This window comes from Asterias rubens, chromosome 2 (genome assembly GCF_902459465.1).
Source record: "Asterias rubens chromosome 2, eAstRub1.3, whole genome shotgun sequence".
Classification (NCBI taxonomy): domain Eukaryota; kingdom Metazoa; phylum Echinodermata; class Asteroidea; order Forcipulatida; family Asteriidae; genus Asterias; species Asterias rubens.
This window is the reverse complement of record NC_047063.1, coordinates 4,474,245-4,497,695: the sequence shown is the minus strand read 5'-3', so window position 1 is coordinate 4,497,695 and position 23,451 is coordinate 4,474,245. Positions and strand designations below refer to the sequence as shown.

The 23,451-nt window shown below is 38.2% G+C and overlaps 2 protein-coding genes across 9 annotated transcripts in view; both read left to right on the top strand.

Moving 5' to 3' along the window:
• The window catches only part of LOC117303737 (filamin-A-like), a 120,451-nt gene that overhangs the window by 91,020 nt on the left and 5,980 nt on the right, over positions 1–23,451 (top strand). For 4 of the 8 annotated variants that reach the window (XM_033788060.1, XM_033788077.1, XM_033788051.1 and 1 more), the window contains 16 exons: positions 8,590–8,679; positions 9,499–9,570; positions 10,175–10,348; positions 11,948–12,043; positions 12,721–12,786; positions 13,376–13,567; positions 15,623–15,763; positions 16,280–16,408; positions 17,334–17,507; positions 17,826–17,978; positions 18,265–18,468; positions 18,940–19,233; positions 20,032–20,196; positions 21,221–21,322; positions 21,966–22,103; positions 22,882–22,997. In XM_033788060.1, coding sequence (XP_033643951.1) covers positions 8,590–8,679; positions 9,499–9,570; positions 10,175–10,348; positions 11,948–12,043; positions 12,721–12,786; positions 13,376–13,567; positions 15,623–15,763; positions 16,280–16,408; positions 17,334–17,507; positions 17,826–17,978; positions 18,265–18,468; positions 18,940–19,233; positions 20,032–20,196; positions 21,221–21,322; positions 21,966–22,103; positions 22,882–22,997 — 2,306 coding nt within the window. The remainder of the gene's footprint in view (positions 1–8,589; positions 8,680–9,498; positions 9,571–10,174; positions 10,349–11,947; positions 12,044–12,720; positions 12,787–13,375; positions 13,568–15,622; positions 15,764–16,279; positions 16,409–17,333; positions 17,508–17,825; positions 17,979–18,264; positions 18,469–18,939; positions 19,234–20,031; positions 20,197–21,220; positions 21,323–21,965; positions 22,104–22,881; positions 22,998–23,451) is intronic. The other 4 variants (XM_033788069.1, XM_033788084.1, XM_033788094.1 and 1 more) reach the window with 4 other exon arrangements.
• Positions 194–6,845, top strand: LOC117303771. The gene is made up of 7 exons (XM_033788124.1): positions 194–580; positions 1,307–1,468; positions 2,155–2,286; positions 2,894–2,929; positions 3,695–3,844; positions 5,030–5,125; positions 5,644–6,845. Exons 1-7 carry the CDS (start codon positions 451–453, stop codon positions 5,736–5,738), a joined length of 801 nt encoding a protein of 266 aa, XP_033644015.1. The 5' UTR covers positions 194–450; the 3' UTR covers positions 5,739–6,845.

Sequence of the window (23,451 nt, the reverse complement as noted above, 5' to 3'; positions counted from 1 at the left end):
AAGTGAAACTCAGCTTGAAGCCGTACTTCCAGTTCTTGAAAGACGTTCATCCTTTGGTTTTGTATCTTTGTTGCCCATCTTTTGTTCTTTCTCTTCATCATTATTGTGTGTGTGTATGTCACAATTTGTTTTCAATTGTTGAAATTGTTTCTCAAGTGTGTGATTGTTTTGTGAGTTTTCTTTGTTTGTGTTTTTTATGTCAGTGTAGTTTTTCATCAGTGATAAAGCTGGATTTAGGTTTAAACAAAGTGTTTGTTATCCTGGCCTATGGAATATCTGACCACTCAAGGAAGATGTGGCCAACTGCCAACTTTTCACTTTTTATTTTATACGCTGCTTTATTTTCAGAGACAGTTATTGCTGTAATGGACGTGTTATAGTTCCCAGCAGGTATATGTTTCTACAAAGATTCGTTATGGGGAATTTCTTTTTGTTCTGTTAATTTGTTGCATGCGATTAAACTTGCTCGTATATCTAGCAGATGATCAACATGTGAACGGGATTCAGTTAACCTCAACCTCAGCAGGGCCAACCGTCATGGTGCTTGATGTCCAGGCTTTACCATGGCAACCGGATGTAGGTACGGATTAAAAAGCCTTCTCTAAGTTTTCCAACCAGATCTCAAGGTGTGCATGTATGTCTATTAGGACAGGGATCAACGTTCAACTCTTTGTCAGACCATTTTCGTTTTACGCGATTACAAACGGTTATAATGTGAGAAAATAGCATTACTACCAGTGCCAACTACAGTTTTATTTGTAGCTGTTGTAGAAATTAATACTTCAGTTATGAAATAGTTTGTATATTGTATTAAATGAAAATACTTTTGATGGGGATTCTGTTATGTGCAATTTAGGTTCTTGTTGGCTCAAAAAGTGGAATGGTTTCAACGCTTCTGTAAATTTCTTTGTAGTTAGTTCAAGGGAAACTGTCGGACCCAATTCTCTTTTTCAAATGAGCATCAACTTCTACAATCACGGCCACATCTCGTTGCCCCCCTCCCCCCTCCTGCCCCCTTTCAATGTGGCTCTCAACGCACAGTCTTTTGCGTTCCAGTCAACATTGTACCGGGGGACGGGGAATATAATGCTGATTGTCAGGGGAAAGTGGACAGGGAATGTTTATTGCGTTAGGGTATCGGTTTTTGCTGGGATTGTCGCTATAGCCCTAGTTTGGTATATCAGCAGAATTAAAAGCATTCAAAATAAAATTTACCATGTACGTACAAAGCAAATTATTCACCCGTGAAAAATCATCCATCTCCCCCCCCCCCCCCCAAAAAAAAAAAACGACTCTGTATTTGCAGACGATAAAAGCAATAGCCCGAGTGAATCCGATGATGATCGGATCTATTACGAGGATTTTGTGGTGGTAGAGGAGGAAGCTGAGTATCTAGATGATGTTATAGAAATAACCGTCGTTGAGGGCCCTGGCAGCAGCGACGAATCAGAGCCATCAAGTCAACAAGGTAAGAAATCTGACAGAATCAATTGTTGTTAAATTTATCGTGAAATCTGGTTTACTACAACTAGGCCTATGCATTTTGTAGCTTATTTGCTACAAAGTTTACAGATTTTTAAAAACACTCAAATGTTCGTCATTGGTAAAATTATCAAGAACCAGGCCTCGGCGGGTTTAAACCACTAGTTTAAAACCTCTTCACCACACATTGGTTCACACATTGAATGCTATTGAAAGTACACAGATTAACTTGACTACTAAGTGGTCATGCACCTTACCCATTTTGTGTTTGCCTGTTCAAATTAGGGACTTTTCGTTTTCGACGACGGATGGTTCTGCGACGGTTGTTCAGCTAAACGTTGTCGTTTTCAGCACAACGAAGATTCATCCCAAGTACTGTCGTAGAAATTGAGGGACGACCGTCCTCAAAGCCGACGCATGCGCAGATGACGCCAAATGTCATCTTTACCGTCGCAGAACCATCCGTCGTTGAAAACGAAAAGTCCCTATTGTTATGTTTTAATACAACTGAGCTAAATTTTCTGCCAGCGCCTTTATTTTAAGTATGAACTATTGAACCGTTATTCACAAAGGATGACTGTCTGTGGTTGGTATTTTCTTTACCACTGTTAGGTTTCACACACTAATTGAGTGATTTGTGACTTATATTTTCCCCCTTTTTTTACCAATCAGAACCAAAAATATTCCCGAAACGGAAGAGCGTTGGTAGATCAATGAAAGATGCAATTAAGAAAAGAACATCAAGATCTAATCTAGAAACACCTGGCGGCAAGATCAAGCTCGTTGCACGCATTAAGTCTTCGGGTAAGTTCTAAATTTTTAACATTAATTTTTCAAAGTTAGTTGAAGGCAGTGGACACTCTTTGTAACTACTCAAAACATTTTTTTAGCATAAAACCTTACTTGGTAACCAATAAAGGGGAGAGGTTGACAGTACAAAACATTGTGAGAAACGGCTCCCTCTTAAGTGAACTAGTTTTCGAGAAAGAAGTAATTTTCCACGAATTTGATTTTGAGACCTCAGAATTAGGTTTTGAGGTCTCGAAACCAAGTGAGAAGACTGGTCTTTGACAATTACCAATAATGTCTTCTCTCCCTGGGGATCTTTTCCGAGGTGGAAACATTTTTAATGATTCACGGTTTTGATTTCAATAATTAATTGACTGAAAACAATTGTACAATATTAGTTGATTAAAAACAACAGACCGATCCATTAAGCTCCGCCCTATTGCGTAGTGACCAATCTTATGCTTGGCCCGCGCAGCAGAGTTGTGCAGAATGGATTGGAGAGGCTCACTCGTTCTTGCTCACACGTGCGTTGTGGGCAGAGCCTAATGGATCGGTGTATTGTACAATGTAGTTGATTAATTGTTTAGCCATTAAATAATTTTTTGACAACCTTGTTTTGTAGATAATGATGATTCGGCTAACGACCCTGTAGGCTCAGGTGAGATTTAGTTCCATATTCCACTAAGACTCATCTTCAGTTGTTAATACTGCCGTTGTGATTTGTTTCATGACATCACACTTTGCTGACTATGATTATTATTATTATTATTATTATTATTTCATTTTATCACAGCATGCAAAAGAAAGATCTCATTTTCCTTTGTGCCGGTAACTCCTCGAGCCGGGCTACGTCCCGTAGCCTTAGATCTCAAGGGTCTTTCTCAGGATCCTCGCTGTTCCCAAAAGCGCTGCCTTCTGTAACAGATCTACCCTCACATTTGTCCCTATTTCATCTAGATGTTTCCCCAGTGCTTTGGGAATGGTGCCAAGTGCTCCAACCACCACGGGGACTACTTTTACCTTTACCTGCCAAATCTTACGAAGTTCCCTGGCCAGGTCCTGGTACTTATTTATTCAGCCATTTGAACAATACATGACAATACAAAAATACTTCCAGATGGGCTAGGAGAAACAAAAGCAAAATAATTAACGATTAAGATTGATACAGAGTTAAGGTTGATCTTGGCTCTTTGTGAAATCAGCCTAAGGATCTTTTCTTGTACCTGAGAAGTTTTCCTCAAATAATGCATTCATTTTTCCTTGAGTCAATTTAACCACTTACTGACAGTAAATTGGTTAATTTGATCCATATTAAAAAGAAAAGTTTTGATAAATTACTCAATCTACTGTAAAACTAAACTCTAAACTCTAAAGTAAATTGTCCTTTCTTTCTTTCTTTTTTTCTTTTTTTCTTTCTTTACAGATTCACAAAGGGAACCCAAATATCTTAAGCGTGTAGACAGTGTTGGTTCCAGGTTGAAGGAAGTCCTGAAGAAGAAAAAGAGCAAGTCCTCCGTTTCATCAGACGTCTCGGAGACTGGAGATGAAGACGCACAGAAGAAAGATAAAACAGGTGGGAAATGTATAAACAATTAATAATAATAATAGTAATAACCAGTTTTTATATAGCGCTTTTCACACCCGAAGGGCGTCTTAAAGACAGTGGACACTATTGGTAATTACTTAAAATAATTATTAGCCTAAAACATTACTTGGTAACGAGTAAAGGGGACAGGTTGATAGTACAAAACATTGTGAGAAACGGCCCCGTCTGAAGTGACGTAGTTTTCGAGAAAGTAATTTTCCACTACTTTGATGAGACTGGTCTTTGAGAATTACCAATAGTGTCCAGGGTTTTTAAAACCCTTCCAACATTATTACCCTGCCACGACTACTACATAAATAGTCCAGACTACTGCAAAAATAGTTGCAACTACCTCTTCGGTGAACCAATTGTGTCGCTCAAAACTAGTCACGGCAACATAATTAACTTACAAAACACAATCAAACATCAGTGACACAATCTTTCCATCCTTTCAGCATGAGTTTGACTATATTGCGCCTGCGGTAAACATTTTGCTGCAATGCATCTTAGAATAAGTCGTGACTATTTTAGGTGCGACTAGTCGAGTAGTAAATTGTACTTCACTAGTCCCCCAGGCTTACTCATGATGTGATGCACTGGTGAAATAAGGAATGAACCAAAATAACTTAATTGCATTGCAACTATGCAGGCACGTACGAGTGGTAGCGTAAACGATTCTTAACATTTCTCATTTCACATGTGTTATAACTCATGTATTACAACATTAGCCAGGCTTGTACATTATGAGTTATTGACACTGTTTGACATGGTATAGGGACAATGTAATTTGGCACACCTCATGTACACGTAACCATTCTACCTAAGCTACATTATGAGTTATTGACACTGTTTGACATGGTATAGGGACAATGTAATTTGGCACACCTCATGTACACGTAACCATTCTACCTAAGCTACATTATGAGTTATTGACACTGTTTGACATGGTATAGGGACAATGTAATTTGGCACACCTCATGTACACGTAACCATTCTACCTAAGCTACATTATGAGTTATTGACACTGTTTGACATGGTATAGGGACAATGTAATTTGGCACACCTCATGTAACCATTCTACCTAAGCTACATGTGATCCTTGCATTTTAACTCATAAGTTTTTCCAATAATCTTTTCTTGTGTGTCTTTCTCAACGACTCAAAACCCAAACAGATAAAAAAGAGGCGTTCAAATTGTCGAAACGACTGAACCTTTCTAAGGTCATACGAAGCGGAAAAGCAAAAAGAGGTTCAGAGAGTGATGGAAATGGTGAGTTCAAAAAGTTTGAGGAATTAAAGGCAGTGGACACTGTTGGTATTTACTCAAAATAATTGTTAGCATAAAACCTTACTTGTTAACAAGTAATGGTGAGAGGTTGATAGTACAAAACATTGTGAGAAACAGCTCCCTCTGAAGTGACGTAGTTTTCGAAAAAGAAGTAATTTTCCACGAATTTGATTTCAAGACTTCCGAATTAGATTTTGAGGTCTCAAAATCAAGCATATGAAAGGACACAGCTTCGTGTGACAAGGGTGTGTTTTCTTTCATTATTATCTTGCAACTTCGACGACCAGTTGAGCTCAAATTTGTACAGTTTTGTTATTTATTCATTATGTTGAGATACACCAAGTGAGACGACTGGTCTTTGACAATTACCAAAGGTGTCCAGTGTCTTTAAATGAATGATTTCTTCTTTATCTGATAGTGTATTAATTTCTGAAGAAAACAACATTTAGTGAAATAAGTGGTTGTCATGTTTGTGTTTTTGTTTTTTCCTACTTTCTTAGGCAAAGATTTTGAAGTGAATGCAGGCTCGTCCAATGTCTCGCACAATGGAGGTTGGGTTTCAAATTTCTTGGTTATCAAAATACCTTTTAGATAGGTCTACAAGTCAGGGACAAAATTGTGAAATTTTTAAAGTTTTAGAATAGGATCTGTGTTTGAAAATTGGGGTGACTTTTTGGACACTAGGTGGCAGCAGACTTACCAGGTAAATCCTTTGTTCTCGGTAGTATGCGCATGCACAAACAATGTAAATTTACCTGGCAAGTCTGCTGCCACCGAGCGTTCCAAAGTTTCACATAACATTAACATACAAACATACGCATTATCCGAGCAGAAAAATGCTCATCAGATTTTATACAAAGTGAGGGAGACGCCAGCGTCTCGTTAACTACCATTTTATGTATTTTTCTGTGAATTCTGAAAAAAGAGACCTTTCCAAAGACATCATACACTATTGTTACAAACATTGCATTAACAGATATTGAATAAGCGGGCGACCCCAAAAGTAGGGCGGGATATCTCTTTTGTAGAACGATGGTATGTTATCTGGAGGTCGTTTGTTCAAGTCCCACTCCTGTAAATTTTTCTTTGTTTAAACCCAAAGCTGAACGTTAAATGTGGTAAAGATAGACTCATATCTTTTAATACAATTTGCAAGGTGAACCTCCTTCTAATGCAGGTCCTTTTTTCTTATTGAACTGTTTGACCAAAGATACACAGCCCATCCAATTTTCATTCATAAAATGTTTTACAAATTACACTTTTTCAGGAAACATTAATGATGTTTATAAGGACATTCCATTTGGATTCGATACTGAGTTCGGACTTGGTTTTGGAGGTGACAAATTTTTCACAATTTCTTAATGCACTTTCGGTGTCCCCTACTATTCTTGTACACCAGTGTTAATTCATAGAAGTTTCTATGTAATTATTCATGTTTTAATCTGTAATAACTTGTGTATATATTTGTGTTCATGTCTGTCTTAACTGTGTTAGAAAGTGTGAAAAGGAAGAGGGAATTATTAACTCAATGTTTTTGTCAAACCTACAAAATTATCCCCATTTCAAATTTAACATTTATATAAAAAAAACGTTGTGAACTAAATGTTTCTAATATTACAAGAAGTGTTTTTGGTAGAGGGTTTTTTAAGTATTGCCAGTCATTAAATCAAAAGACATTTAAGTCTTGCTATGATTGCAAAACGTTGTAATCGTTATCTAATATTACTTACCTGTTTTTTTTGTAACAATTGGTTGAGTATTCGTTGAAATTGATTTAGATATGCAGCAGTGAACAGCCTCAATCATGAGTACACAATATTTTTTGTGTCCAGTTTAAAAACCACTAATGTCACAGTGATTTTTAATCAATTAACAATTACAGTGTCTTTTCTTGAGTTTGTCAAATTACAAGATTTACAAAGATTTCCTGTTGTTTATTTGGTGTCTTTGATACAAAAAAAAAAGTACCCATAATTTTGGCTGTGCACAGCATCTTTACGAAAAGGCAAATATAGGAGTGTGTGTATTTCTTTATTTCCATGCCACTTCTTTTGACATCTCTGACATGAAGCCATGCAATGTTCATCGTTTGGCAAATCAAATGGTAATACTTTATCTTTTTGGTGAAGTTGAATTCAGAATGATGTACATCACCTTTTACCAGTAATGAAGAATCTGGTTTCCTGATACTATACTTATTGACAGATACAAAAAAATATCAACAATAGCACACAAAATTGTTCAACTCAATGATGTCATTTGAAGACCAGGGGTCAATTTCACAAAGAGTTAGGGCTAGTCCTAACTTAGGACGTACATCAAAAACGTGCAGCTAGTCCTAAGTTAGGACAAGTAACTCGTCCTAACTCGAGATAAGACTAAGTCCTAACTCTTTGTGAAACCCACCCCTGAGCTCGATTACATAAAGCTACTTTGGCACAACAAGTATGCTTGCCAGAGTAGGGGTACCAGCCAAATAACCATGTCACATGCTGTTTTTCCCGAGGAGTGAGTTTTTCAGCTCAATGAAATTGAAGCCGGGTCCATTATCTTTACCATTATAACTGTGTGTTGGTTAACAGTGAAATAAAACAGACTTGTTTAACTATTGATAAAGGAATCGCCTTTTATTTAATAGTGGTCACAACCCCCCCCCCCCCAAGATATCCAAATTAACACTAATGTTTGCTTTAGTGCCTCTTTCCTCCCACTTTATTCAAGCTTCAAATCGTCACACAAAGATATTGTCAAACTGTGTTCCCTTTAATGCAAATTTTTTGTTCTAACCACCACTGGATTATTATAACATAATATGTTATCCTCTTTTCACCCTGTTAAACATCCTAATCAATTTACACAAATCTCCGCAGGTTCTGGTGATATGGACGATACAGCTGGAGATTGTTCATGTGGAGTTATTGACCATCGTTTTGTTTTAACTTGGGGTATTTTCTTTAAAACCTTAACACACTTGTTGTTCTTATTGATGTTCAGTTTTAATGCACTTTCTAGTTTGAAAATAGCACAGGACTGATCAAGTTACTAATTAAAAAGTCGATAAGTTTTACATTTGCAGGTTGTACACGTAACTTACATATAGTAGAGAGCAGTTTCATAATGCATTGTTTTTAATTTCCAACTAGCCACCCAGCTAGCCAAGCTTTTGTGTATACAAAAAAAGTCCCTGTTTTTAGCAGGATGCTTGGTGTAAAATGGACAAACAAAATATGTGTGTCGAACATTTCAGACAATGGTTATTTAAACCAAATTTTAAATTTTCATAGAAAAGATTAATGTTCAAAAATACTCTTTAGGTGCCATTATTTATGGGAATGATTTGTGCGGTGTGCATTATATCAACATAATGACAAATAATGGCTTCAGTAGTTTTGGGGTGCATTTTTTCCTGTGTTAAATTAAAACATGTTGATTAATATTTGATGAAGGTAAACCAGGTGAGAATGGCCACCCAAGTGAGAACGATGATTTCATTGAGGAAGTTATTGGCATGGAGCAGGTTAAACCTGTTGAAGCAGGTGAGTGGGGGCCGAATTGCGGAGCAATTTTAAAGATCATTAAAGATTCTGTTGATAGCAATCTCGTACAGTATGTCAGTTCAGCTTTCAGCTGATTTCAACTTTCTCTTTTATAAGCCACTCTTAATATTTATGCATGAGGTACGTCACAATGCTAACTCAAAACGAGGCTATAGGCGCAGCCACTGCAAGTGATGGGGGACGTCCGCCCATAGCTCCATTTTGGGTAAGAATTATGACGTCATGCATTAATATCAAGAAAGGCGTATAACAGTACTATCGAAAAGCAGAAAACACTGTACAATGTTAGGTGTGGTTGACCATTTCCTCTCTTTGTTCTCTTTGTACATTATTAAGAGACATACAAAAGTAATGTTTTTTACAGAAACCACATTTTGGTTACGAGCAATAAAAATGCCTTCTACATAAGGAAATGGAATAATTATACTCTAGATATAAAAAAAACCCAAAAATAATTTAAATAAAACAGAAATGTAGATTTCAGTTCTTAAAACTGCATGTTCTTAGTAATAATTCCAAACTGGTCGGAAGTATGGGACCAGCAGTTAAACTCTGTGTGATGTCACTACACAGTTGATCCCACCTACTCCAACATTTAAAAGCAGACAATTTGCATCATCACATAGTTAATCCACCATTTAAAGCCAGACAGTTTTCATATTCTCATAGTATAAACAAAATACAAGTGTTTAAACAACGGCCGTTTAAGAACTCGTCGCTACCCTTTTATTCCCCTAGTTGTAAGTTCAATAAGTATTTACAATTGAGGCTAAGCTAGCTCTGTAATTTCATGGACAGGAGTAAGCTTTGGAGCTTTTGAGGATGAGCCAGGCTCTCTGGACAAAGATGCGGAGAACAAAGATGACGCAGGTGAACACTTTGGTGGAGTTTTTCATTCTTCTGACTTACAAATTGATCAACATTTAAAGACTCTAGACACTATTGGCAACTTTGAGTAATAACCAATAGTGTCCACTGCCTTTAAATTTAACATACTACCATGAAACCTCTAAATAAACCCTTAAAAAATTATGATTTTAATGGTAGATGAATTTGTTTCAAACATTTGGTAGAGATTTTAATTATTCTGACATAAATATTGATTAACATTTAATTTTTAACATACTGCCATGAAAGAACCCCTCACAATTTGGTATTTAAAAAAATAACAATACAATAATACGTATTTATTTTAAGCGCTATTTCATTTAGGTTGCAGCACTTTAGCAAGCAGCATACCTCATCAGATAGAAAGGAAATTCCAGAAAACGGGGGGAATGAAAAGGGGTAAAACAAAAATATAAAAAAAACTACTGCAAATTTGAAAGTAAAAGTGTAACCAAAACCTAAGGCTTCTCCGTCAAAATTATTGACGTGAATTTTTGTGTGCAATGATAAATCAATACATCCAGTAAATTAACTAAATAGGTGAACGATTATAAATGACACTTTGCGTAAAACATCTTGTCAACAGCAGAGCCAACCTCGCCTAGCTTTGCGATGGGCTTTTTTCAAAAGGTCACGGAGCCCTTCCGAAGGTTGGGCGATCGTTTCGGGGAAAAGGGCGACAAGGATGACAAGGATAAAGGGCCCAGTGACGACTGGGATTTTGCCTTGGATTTGGAAGGGGAGGTTGGAAAAATTGACGGTGAGCAGTGGTGCATGGATGATAAAGCGTTTATCTATTGATACCTTGCATGTAATCACTTCACCATTGCATACATAGGACTACTGTTGGCTCATCACATGTGGAAAGGCCATTCACTCATTCGCACTGTCCTTTAGTTATACTATGACTTGATTAGCAGTTTACTCTTAAGCTGGGTTTCGTTTCTTCCGCACTCATGGGATTAGATCGTTGCATGCCAATCTGAAGCAGCTCAGTGGTAGACATTTGATGAAACACAATATTCTCTTGTATTCATCATTCTTCTGTTTTAAGGTTCTTGGCGGGAAGTTAATTTGTAACTTTATTTTCTTTGAGGCAAAATAATCCATCACTTTTGTTAATCAGTGTACTTTTGATTTGCGGTAATGCCATTGGATAGTTTTTACTTTACCGTGTTTCATTTACAAATTTTGGTGGTGAACTCAAGGATTACTGTATTTAGCCAAGAACCCCAGGGATAGAAGACAAGGAAGGCTGTTTTTAGGGTCATGTCATTCTTGGTCAAACATTTCTACAGTAGTTACTTGCCATTTGTTGATTGTAAGGTGGTACGGTAGTGTTTTAATCCCACATTGTATGTCAGATGTGTAAATACAAGGTGTAAGGATAGCTAACACCGCACCAAGTCGTGTATTAGCGCACCGTTTGGTTTGTGACAGGTTTTCTAACCAGTTATTTATTAATCTATCGTAAAATTTACTGTCGTTTTTCTTTCAGGTGCTTTCCTTCCGCCAGAATTCATTGTGTAATAATTGCTGGGTAGTGTTTTTACCCCACACTTTTGATTGATCGTTCAAGTGAGTTTGATTGGGGAATTTACAAATTGGCTGACATTAACATGATGTTGCACTGTTGTAGATGCTTTTAAAACTACAGTCACATGCTTTGATTTTGAAAGGGCAAGGGCACCAAGGCATTTTCTCCTTGGTAAAGGGGAAACTATGAGGAAATTGTAAATTTCTACTGGAGCTTTTCAAGGGCACAAAGGCGATGACCAGGAGGAACAACAGAGGCAATCACCTCTGTTGCCTATATGAAATATAAGGCCTGCAGTCACAAACCGGGCATCTTTAGTTCACTTGAATGATCAGTCAGTTAAACTAGAAATAACACCCATACAATAGCGACCACTTGATTTTATAAGTTATCACACAAGCGCGAGTGGAATACAGAATAATATAGCGCGAGTTGGATTTGGGACGCAGGCGTGCTTTATTTTCCGTATTTCCACGAGCGCGTGTGTGACAACATAATTTATCTTCAAGCAAACTTGGCACGTGACATATAGAACACGCAAGACGCAGGTAGTGATATTAGCCGTGCAATATAGGTTTTTATCACCACTCCATTCTGCGAATCTGATTGGTGGATTACATGTAGCGCGTACTTGAAGATAATTCTCATTAGCACTTTTATTTGTTACAGAGGTATGCTGCAGCAACTGCTAACATTATTAATCACTTGCTTTGAAGCAATTGCCCCGTTAATTTGCTCACTAATTATTGAAGTTGTATTTTGCTTTTCAAATATTATTGACCTAAAATTGTTGTATGCGAATGATCCATGACTATTTTTTAGATGAAGGGAAACCAAGGAAGAATGGCGGCCCCAACGATAGTGGGGACGAGATTGAGGAGATTATCGGTAAACAGGAAACAAAGCCTGTCGAGGCAGGTGAGGCAATTGGATGTATTGAACAAAACAAGTCCAAAATGGCGGGCCTTTTTTAAATCCAAGATGGTCGCCATGAATTTCTGGTAGCCCCTGGACTAAAAAAGTTTGTATTGTGTTACTTTAACAATGGGCCAAGTTTCGTGCTTTTAAGAGAAAGTGAACAATTTATCAGCTGAACCGCCCCACTACATAGTCTAAAAATGAGTCGAGTGCGACCATAAATATGAAGTATTTACGTTACTTCCTGGCATAGTTTGAATACAGCCATTCTGGGCTTTCCACTTACAAAGATATTGGCAAAATAGGGGAGACCGCAAACATAGGGCTAGATAGCTCAGTTGGTAAAGCGCCAGCGCAATAATCCGGAGGCCTTGGTTCAAATCCCTGACTAAAGGCACTCAAGCCTTAATTATATATTGTGTTAATTAGCCTTCAGTCTTAAATTTGCATTAAAGCTGTTATGCCTGTACTTTTAACCTTCTCCAAAAGATGTTATTTCAAGTCAGAAGAGTTGCTCAACAAGAGTTGATTTAATGTGTTATAAACTGAACTGTGACGATTTGAATTTTTTTATTTTATTTTTTAAGAATGCATTCATCTTAAGTAGAATCCATGTTATAATTTAAGCAGAGGCACTGATTCTAATAGCGTTAACTGTCTGTTTTGTTGGTGTTTAGGAGTCAACTTTGGTGCATTTGTGGATACTCCAGAGGACGAGGGGGCTACCCCTGATGATGACGCAGGTGAATTGCAATTCACTAACGAACTACATGTATAAATATGGTTTTTATTCAAAATTCAAAACAAATGTTGGTTTTTTTTTTTTTTTTTTTTTTTTTACTACAAATTCTCGTTTTTTTTGCCTTGGATATGTAATTCATAGAGATTCCTACTTTTAATTGAAAAGCCACGAAACAAGATTACTACGCCTTGTTAATTGATCCCGGGATCCCATTTGGATATTCGGCCTGTTCAGGGGTACTTCCTGTAACTTTGAATGCGATTGAATGTTCAAAATCAAATAATAGAAATTTGCTTTTTTTTCTGCAAGGAAAAAAAAGTATTTATATGTATAAAGGGCATATAGTTCCCTGCATAGATCTCAATTGGATAATCTGCTGCATAAGGGTACCTTTTGTAAAGTTGAATGAGCTTGAAATATCAAAATAGAGCTGTAACAATTCTATTTTCTACACATAAACAAACACATACATGTACGAAAGTGCATGGTTCCCTTCACATTCTGTATCCGCCCCCGACCAGGATGCTGCGCTTTCGGTTCGTTCAGTCCAAAAATACAATGTATGAAATGTATTTCTACTTTAACAACAGGACGTCCGAGCTCCCCATCAGGGTCGGGTCTCAAGGGTCTCTTGAGAAGGGTCACTGATCCGATCATTCGGCGTTTCGGGGATAAGCCTGGGGAGGATCCCAACGGGGAAGTGTCCCCCTTGGGCACCCCAAATGATAGGAACTTCGCCGTGGAAATTCCCGATGATTTTGAGCGTAAAGGACCGTTGAATGGTGAGTCTTTGGAGGACTCGTGAGTAGTCGGCGCAACGAGTCGGAGTAACAAAAAAAAAAACATCTACTACTCTCACTGGCTACAAATAAACTACTGCAAGCTCATTGTGTTTGATTCTAACAGGGTCATCATCTTTAATTGGGCAATCACGGAATGGACTGATTTGTTCTTTTAACCGTTTAGCTCTAAATCAGCTATTACTTTTGGCACATTGATGTGACTATAATGATTTTTAACTTCATGAAACTTCAATGAGCTAATCCATTCAGATAATCCATTGGGAATTAAGGTGCAGGAATACTTAATATTAATCTCCTCTCAGATGGTATATTATCACTGGCACCAGCAACAACAATATTACAATTTCACAAAACCTGCCGGAACACTTGCCTTCGAGAATTTCCTGACTGCCAAAACCATCATAATAAATTGAAGTATCCACTCTGTAAATTGTGGAATGGATGAGGCTTAGTGTTGGTTTGAATCCTGTTTGTGGCACTGAATTGTGTCCTTAAACAAGATTCTTCATTACTGCTTCACAGAGCACCAGACTCTAGCTCTGAGGTTACTGGTCAGCTGAGTATTGGTTTAAATCCTGGTCATGGCACGTGTCCTGAAGCAAGACATGAAACTGTACTTACAAATTCTATGAACAGAATCCCCAAAAATGAATAGAAGTCAACTTCTTTTATCAGGAGTCAGATTTGTGTTTATTTAATTTACTTATTATTTGGGGTCATATAGATCACTAATACATGAGCTCATTGATTTATCTTGTTCTCTTCCTTTAACAATTTAACCTTTGACCTTTCTTTTCCACCAGATTATTAGAAGGGTAATTTATCACAACTAATATTTGACACAGACGACATGCTATGTTTTGTTAATCTATGAACATGCTTTTATCATTTTTTTTGAGAAGGGATTCAAATTGCTATTTTGGTAACGGAATATTAACCACTTGTTTTTTCTTTTTTGTCTCTCTTTAAATCATCACAGCTTAAACGAACTTCATCAAGAGTATTCTGACCTCTGACCTCCATCTTCTAACGCTAAACTTCTTTCTTCCAACAGTAATCAATTATTTCTCCCAACTCCATGTAACATATTTTTATCTGTATATTTTGCTCTTCTTTGTTTTGGTTGTTATCTAAATGTTTACAATTAATAATTATCACCTCTTTTTCTCCTGTCTATGCATCAACTTTACCATGCACATATATGTTAATCGTTCATTTTATTCATGTTGGTCTATTTCTGTTTCTCGTTGGTGAATTTGTTTCTGTCATTTCATAATAAAGACTATTTCTGTAGTCCATATACTTGAATTTAAATGTTGTATACTTAATTGTTGACATTGATGAAATACTGGGTTTTTTTAAGAAAGGTTTTGTTGCTGTTATTTTTAAGAAAGAAAAATATTATTTTGTATAGTTGTAAATGACTGAATGTGTCAAACTTTCTGTTTGCTAAATGCAAATGAAAACCCAAAATTCTTAAAAGCCTGTCACTTTTTGCTTTTCTTATTACTTGGTTACGAATGAGCTTCCTTAAAATTAAAGAATTTTTCAAAAATTTTTCAAATTACCTAAATTCTTTGTGATGTTGGCGAGCAATCAACACTCAACTTAAAGTTATCAAAAATTGATTGCAATTAAGCAATTGCTACAAAGGTAGTCGTTGCCTTGAATCGGGCAAGTTAGTCTAGGAAAAGCATTTGAAACTGTTTGTTATAAAATGCATACGGTCATAAAGATATTTTAATTTGCCTCGAACTTGATTGGTTTTCCTTAAACATCATGAACTAACACTGCACGCCAATATGTTAGTGTTAGTTCACAAGGTATAAAGAAAACCATGCAATTATGGTGAATATTTGTGTGGATCAATATATTCTACTTTTAAAACAACTTCTAACCGTTTCTAACAAATGGTTTCAAACGCTTTCCATAGATCAACTGGCCTGATCCAAGGTACCGTTTCCCTTTAAGTTTTGAACACCCTGTGTTCTTCATGTGACCTTTGACCGACTTTTCCCACAATGCTTTGTCAAGGTGAGGTCAAGAGACCATCGGGTAAGAAGGACATTCCCACCATCACAGAGAACAAATCTGGCACCATAACCGTCAAGTACGCACCACAGGAAACTGGCAAACATGAACTGTCTATCAAGTACGGAAGCAGCCACGTACCAGGTAAATCCTTAACAATGTTTTTGATTGCTCTGGGGTGGATTTCACAAAGAGTTAAGACTAGTCTTATCTCTAGGACTAGTCTAGGACTAGTCCTAAGTTAGGATTAGTCCTAGAGATAAGACTAGTCCTAAGTTAGGATTAGTCCTAACTCTTTGTGAAATCGACCCCAGATGTTTTGGGGAAGACCCACTTCAAGATATTCAATTACATTTTTATTTATTTTTGTATTCTTTTAAATCTTTAAAATACATCAAGATAAAACTCAAAAAAAAAAAGATGGGAACTACAAAACTGGGCATAAAGTGAAATCTTAAGTACTTCAAAAGACCTATTGTAAAAAAATAAACGAATCTAACCCTCCCCCTCCTTAATCAGCAAATCAAATACTGTACATAAAAATAACATGGAGACGACTGAACGACAGAGTGCGATAGTGAAAAAAAAACTTACAATTTGACCATGGAAACATATTGGTTGATATGAGTTCTATAAAGCGCAACTATTTTTCATTTTTAGGGAGTCCGTTTGAGTTCCACGTTGATGAGCTGAAGAGCGGTCAGGCTACAGCCTTCGGTCCCGGTCTGACTCATGGTATCTGCGGTGAGACTGCCACGTTCACTGTCAACACAAAGGATGCTGGACCAGGTATGTACATAATATTAATAATAAGACTTGTCATGCGCACATATCCACCCTGCTTGGTGTTCAAGGTGCAGTAAAAAAACAAAAAACAAAGCAAAAAACAAAACAAAGAAAAACAGACACAACAAAATTCAAAAGTATCATCATAAACTCAAGAACCAACTCAACTCATACTGTATCTTTCAACAAGGTGTTTCACCAAGGTTTTTCTTATTTGTATATTATGTTTCTCGGGTGTCAGTTTGGTGAAGGTTTTTATCTGCACATGGGGAGTCACTGTGCGACCTCATTCCAAGTGGTGTATGATCCTGCTGCGCCATTTTGTTTCTTTCCCCTGAATGCCTTGATTGATCTTAACCTCTGGAGTGCGTTTTGGCGACCCCCAACTAAAGCCCAACCGAGTCCACAAGTCAGTTACCGGTTGGTTTGAACAGCATCGTCACCGCGCTCAACCGAACACGCAAAACGCTTAACTGATGACAAATGGTTCTGGTTGGGGTCGCCAAAACGCACTCCATGGTTTACAATAGATCAATCAAGGCATTGTGGGAAAGAAAACAAAATGGCGCAACAGGATCATAAAATAACCCAATATATTGGATATTTTAATTAGTCCCGTGGTTGATCCATTCTGTTTTGGAGACTATGCGGAGATATAGGAAGTCGTAGAATAACTGGCCCTTCTCATTCTTTTTGATCTTGTGATTTGTCTAACTGTATGCAGTTTAGGGTGACCACATAAACACATGATTCATTTGAAATGTATCGAGTCGAAACACATTCATTTGTGTACACAGCATACTGAGTGCCCGACAAGAGCATCGTAATTAAATACCGTAACGAATACACCAACTGTTCTGTCTCCTATGAACAGAGAGTGTGGAATGAAGATATTTTACTGAGAAACTGTGATTTATTTTGTGCGTAGGTGGCCTGGCCCTGGCAGTAGAAGGTCCCTCCAAGGCGGAGATCAAGTGTGTAGACAACAAAGATGGAACATGTAACGTGACATACTTCCCACAGAAGATCGGCCAGTACGAGGTCACTGTCAAGTTCGCCGACAAGCATGTCCCAGGCAGTCCCTTTAAGGCTAACGTTGTCGGTAAGTTCATAAAGGTTGTCCTAAAGGCACTGGACACTATAGACCGTATTGAATATGACGTCACGCGGCTCAAATATCTTACCTATCTTTGTGAAATTGACCCCTGGCCTTCGCCAATTACGAAATGGCTTAATGACCTGGGATCGATTTCACAAAGAGTTAGGACTCGTCGTATCTCGAGTTAGGACGAGTAACTCAATCTAAATTAGGATTTCACAAAACTGTGATATCGATGGCAGGGCACATTGGTTCAGTTATTTTGAACTGCGCTATATATGAGAACTAGTGATTATTATTATCCTTGTGTTTTACCAACAGACAAGGCAGGCAGTATGATGTCAATCGGAGCAGCTAGCGATGTTCCTCTTAAGATCACGGAGACTGACATCACTCAACTCAAGGCTTCCATTACTCCACCCAGTGGAGGAGAAGAACCATGCACTCTGAAACGTCTTCCCAACGGAAATATCGGTGAGTCCTCAAGATGGAACTGCATTGAAAACCACTGTCAACAATGAAACATTTCCTTAGACAGCTTTCTCTGTCTAAATGGCAAAAATCCACATAAAAACAGTTCAAACCTGTGTGCTGTGGACGCACAGCATTCTTCTCCTTGGAAATTTAGACTTACAAAAAAAGTGAATTTCCAGCCCAAACATTGATCAAGATCGACACGAAACTCGGCGGAACATGTCTGACTGCCTGGCATTTTGATGTTATCAAAATGTTTAATAATCTGACGTCTTCATTCCAACAGGTATCACATTCACACCCAAGGAGGTCGGGGAGCATCTAGTCACCGTTAAGAAATTCAACCGTCAAATCCCAGGCAGCCCCTTCAAGATCATTGTCGGCTCCCAGGAGGTTGGCGACTCCTCTAAGGTCAAAGTCCGAGGGCGTGGAATCTCAGACGCCGACGCTGGCCAAATGGCAGAGTTTGTTGTTGACACCAGGGATGCTGGTATGTTGCTTTTTCTACATGAAATTCTGGAGTTTGGTTGATTAGATTGAAGTTCAAAAGAAGAAAATTGTGTTTACTGAACAAGTTAAATTAAATTCCCCAATTAAAATGATTTCTTTGTCCTAAAGAAATAAGCATGAAATTAAACGCATTCCAGATTCATTATAATCAAGAATACTAAATGCAGATTTCTAGATTCACATTTATAAAGGGAGAACTGAATAGAAATAGAGCACATTTTGCCCCTAAAACTTACTTCTTACTCCAAGGGCGGATGATGAAATTGCTAGTCACTAAAAGAAGTGAAGGGCAAACCCTACAAGGGAAAGTATATTGTAAAAATGTAGCGTTTGGTTTACAGGGCAAAAGTCAGCCCCCAAAAGTTTTAGTATGCTTTTGAGCAAGAGACTAATAGCAAGCAAAAGTCAGTGTATAGGATCGAGGATAAAACTGCCTCATTTTGTTTGACAGGCTATGGAGGTTTGGGTGTATCCATTGAGGGTCCCAGCAAGACTGAAATCAACTGCTCTGATCTTGGCGATGGTACGTGCGCAGTGACCTACAGACCAGCCGAGCCAGGCACCTACAAACTCAACGTCCGCTTTGCCGAGCAGGACATCCCTGGTAGCCCGTTCAACGTCAAGGTACACCCAGAGGATGGTAGCTGCATGGAACCACTGATGCAGGCTACATTGGACAAGCCAACCCGGGCTGCTCCCGTATCGCACATTGGCAGCGAATGCGAACTTGGCTTGAAGATTCCAGGTATGTCTCATTAGAACTAACTTCTCACAGAAATTTGCATCCGGATAAATAATATAATTTACTATAAGTGCATCGATCTGGGAAAATAATTTTTTTTAATGTTACCCTTAATACACTGATGTGTTTTAAGCACTGTATACATTTACTCAGTATTTACTATTAAATTGTAGCAGTATCCACTGCTAACACATAGGATTCGATCTATGTGGTCTAGTGGTAAGACAGCTGCTCTAGCAATGCAAAGGTCATGGGTTTGAATCCCACCTGAGTGATTTGCCTGTGGATTTGTTTCACACAACTCGATACTGAGTACTGATTAGTGTTTCATACACATAGGTATATAGGTAAAATTAAAGTCATAAGAAATGAAAATAAAAAATATAATAAAAATATATATATATATATAAACTAACTTCCTGTAATGAGTAGGGTAGATTTTTGTTTTTAATGCAAATCGCCAGACACTCAAGGCCTGAAGGCCACTTCAAGGTGTGGGCCACAATTATTTGTCCAGAGGCCGTTGCCACCTTCTCCTAGGGCTGAAACAGGGTTACCCCTTTTACAGTCCATACGGATGTAGGCTTGGGTATCATCAGTCCGAAGCCTGGCCGGTAGAGAAGAAAGCACTACCTCCCCAATTTTACGTAGCAAGTGTCACGACCGGGATTCGCACCCTTACCCTGCTGATCAAACACCAGAGCCTGAATCCGGTGTTCTTAATCGCTTGACCTTAGCTTCTTCAAACCGGACCTTCTTCAGAGGCACAAACTAATTGTCTATGATATATTCTTTGTCTAGATACTGATCCACTGGACATGACAGCACAAGTCACTAACCCTAAGGGTAAGACTGAAGATGCTGAGATTGTTGATGGAGCAGACTGCCGCTACGTCGTCAGGTTTGTCCCCACTATGGACGGGGTCCACACAGTCAGCGTTAAGAGCAGAGGCCTGCATGTGCCAGGTAACCATTCATTACCAATGGTTAAAAATAGTACAGTTGTTCATTTCATATGCTGGTAAAAAAGTGCTTAAATTTGTTTAATTGTATTTTGTCTTCAAATACTTAAAGACACTGGACACTATTGGTAATTGAAAGACCAGTCTTCTCACTTAGTGGATCTCAACATATGCATAAAATAACAAACCTGTGAAAATTTGAGCTCAATTGGTCGTCAAAGTTGCGAAATGGTAATGAAAGAAAAAACACCCTTGTTACACAAAGTTGTGTGCTTTCAGATGCTTGATTTTAAGACCCCAAAATCTTGTTCTGAAGTCTCAAAATCAAATTCGTGGAAAATTAGTTCTTTCTCGAAAACTACGTCACTTCAGAGGGGGCCGTTTCTCACAATGTTTTATACTATCAACCTCTCCCCATTACTCATTACCAAGTAAGGTTTTATGCTAATAATTATTTTAAGTATGTACCAATAGTGTCCACTGCCTTTAAGATGAGTTGTCATTGTTACACTTACATGTAGTAACACATTTTTGACATCACAATTAAATTCAAGCAGAAGTATTTAAGTGACAAATATGACATATTTGATATCATCAATATGAGTTTGCTACCAGCTTGCTCTACCTGTTTCCTTTATAGATTTTCTGTTGAAAGATAAGTTGACAGATGTCCATGATGTAATTCTGCCACTAGTAGGGCCCAATTTCATAAAGCCTTTATAAGCACAAAAACTTGCTACGCTCGGAATAATACAGCTTAGCAGAAACAGATACATTATGTTTGCATTGTTGTGGCTGGTCCCCTACTCAAGTTGTGCTCGGCAAAGAAATTTGTCAAGAAATATTTTCTGCTTAACAGTTTTATGAAGTTGGGCCTAGACCATTTTGTTACAAAGAGTTCACATGGCATTGCTGCAAGCATAAAGTCTGGACGATTTAAACCTACATTTTTGAAGAGAAAATATGTTCATTGATTGAACCTTAGGATAGTCTTATCATGGTTATATTTGTTTTGTGTGTATTAACAGGAAGTCCCTTCCAGTTCACTGTTGGTCCTTTCGGTGAGGGAGGAGCTCACAAGGTCCACGCTGGAGGCCCAGGGCTGGAGCGTGGAGAGATCAATGTACCAGGTAAAGCTGTTTGTTGTTGTTTATTTCGGCTGGTGTCCTCGAACTGTGATGGCTCTCCAGGGTTCAAAATATTTAAATACATTTAGGTCAACTAAGGTCTACCACGTTTCCTGCATCATGTTTTGGTTCTCAGTGGATGAGTTTTGATGCAGACTCTTGCTCCTTCTTAAGTGCCCAGCAAATCTTATTCCTCGATCCCTGATCTTATCACTCAATCTTGGCAAGTCTTCATACAGCTCTGCGTTTGTCATTCGCTGTTTCCAGTCAACATTTAGGAACATCCAAACCCTAACCTTATTCTCTGCCCCCCCCTCCTCCAACCTCAACTGTCCCCTTCCTTGGCCCTTAACCTATTCCCTATTATTTGCAGTCGCCTCTGAATTCCTCCTCTATATCTTCCACCAATAACAATGTTTATCTAGTCTTCAGAAACAACATGAAACAGATAATTTTAGTTCTGTTATAAGAAATTTTGATACTATGTTAACATACTTCATTGGTAAATTTCATATCCAGACATGAACTTGACTTTGACCTCTGTATGTAAATGGAAGTAGGTCAAACCTTGCAGCTGTTTGTAGCTGCTATGGGCATACTTATGATGGCGTACTAATGCTTCTCTTCTGTTTGTTGTCTGCCACAGCTGAGTTCACTGTCTGGACACGTGAGGCTGGTCCCGGAAAACTTAGCATCTCTGTGAAGGGTCCTGCTAAGGCCAAGATTGACATCCAAGACAACAAGGATGGCTCCTACCAAGTCATCTATACACCAACAGCACCAGGTGATTACAAACAAAATTCTTGGTTTTAAAATAAAAGCAAGAAATCTTCCCTCATTTTCTTGAAGGCAATGGACACTATTGGTAATTACTCAAAATAATTGTTAGCATTAAAACTTACTTGGTAACAAGCAATGGAGAGCTGTTGACAGTATAAAACAGTGTGAGAAACGGCTCCCTCTGAAGTAACGTAGTTGTTGAGATAGAGGTATTTTCCACTAAAGTATTAACAGACTTCAGGCTTGGAGCCTCTTTTAGGCATTTGAAAGCACCCACATTTGTTCAACCAGGGTGTTTTTTCTTTAATTCGCCTTGCAAATTTGATGACCAACTGAGTCAATATTTTCACAGGTTGTTGAGATACACCCAAAGTTAGAATACTGTTCCTTGGCAATAGCAATTGTGCACCATGCCTTTTTAAGGCATTAACTTAGCAATTGACGAAGATAGAAACTCAATCAGAAATGTACCCCGCTCAAACTTGTCTTTGCGTGACAGAAACCATTGGTCAGTTACCAAAGGTGTCCAGCCGTCGATTTCACAAAACTCTTCCTAACTTAGGACTTATCTGTACATGTAGGACGAGTCCCAACTCTGCACTGTAGCGTGCAGACCTTAAGATTAATCCTGTCCTAACTCGAGATAAGACGAGTCCTAGCTCTTTTTGAAATCAACGGCTGTGCCTTTAAAAAACTATCAGTTCTACCTTGTACATCACTCACAATGATTAGACAGAATAGACCCCCCAATACTAAGTTTCTATGATATCTCTTATTCACAGGTGAATATGTGATTGACATCATGTACAATGACCAGCCGATCCCTGATAGCCCCTTCAAAGCTATGGTCACTCCAGCCATCGGTGAAGCCAGAAGACTCAGTGTGTCATCTATCCATGTAAGTCTCTCAACAAATAGACCCCAAAATTATGCCATAAGCCTGAAACGGGAACCTCACTGAGGTCAATGAAAACCTACCATTGGCTGAGAGTTGTGCAAGACACTCACCGTCACCAGGGTCAAGTGGTTAGACTGTAGGACTTGCAATCACAAGGTTGTGGGTTCGAACCCCCCAGCTAACTGCTGATTTCACAATGACTAGAATAATTATTATCGTCTAGTTACTGAATCACAATTTCTTGATTTGTGCAACTCATAATCATAGACGTTAAACCAATGTTTGTGAGAGAGATTGGTTGTTGCCAGCTTGGTGTTTATATCCCCTTGTGGGAGTTTGCCAAGTTCCCTTGATGGGAAGATCATCTAAACAAACAAACAAACTCACACCCGTGCATGAAATCAAGACCCGGTCCCCTTTAGGCCTGGGCGAATAATTTGAATATCCGGTTAAT

What these genes read in the sequence shown, in the direction of transcription:
- LOC117303771 (XM_033788124.1), top strand. Translation starts at nt 451, where the DNA reads ATGCGATTAAACTTGCTCGTATATCTAGCAGATGATCAACATGTGAAC. An exon ending in ACCATGGCAACCGGATGTAG is followed by an intron (nt 581 to 1,306) that starts GTACGGATTAAA and finishes CTGTATTTGCAG; the next exon opens with ACGATAAAAGCAATAGCCCG. An exon ending in TGCACGCATTAAGTCTTCGG is followed by an intron (nt 2,287 to 2,893) that starts GTAAGTTCTAAA and finishes CTTGTTTTGTAG; the next exon opens with ATAATGATGATTCGGCTAAC.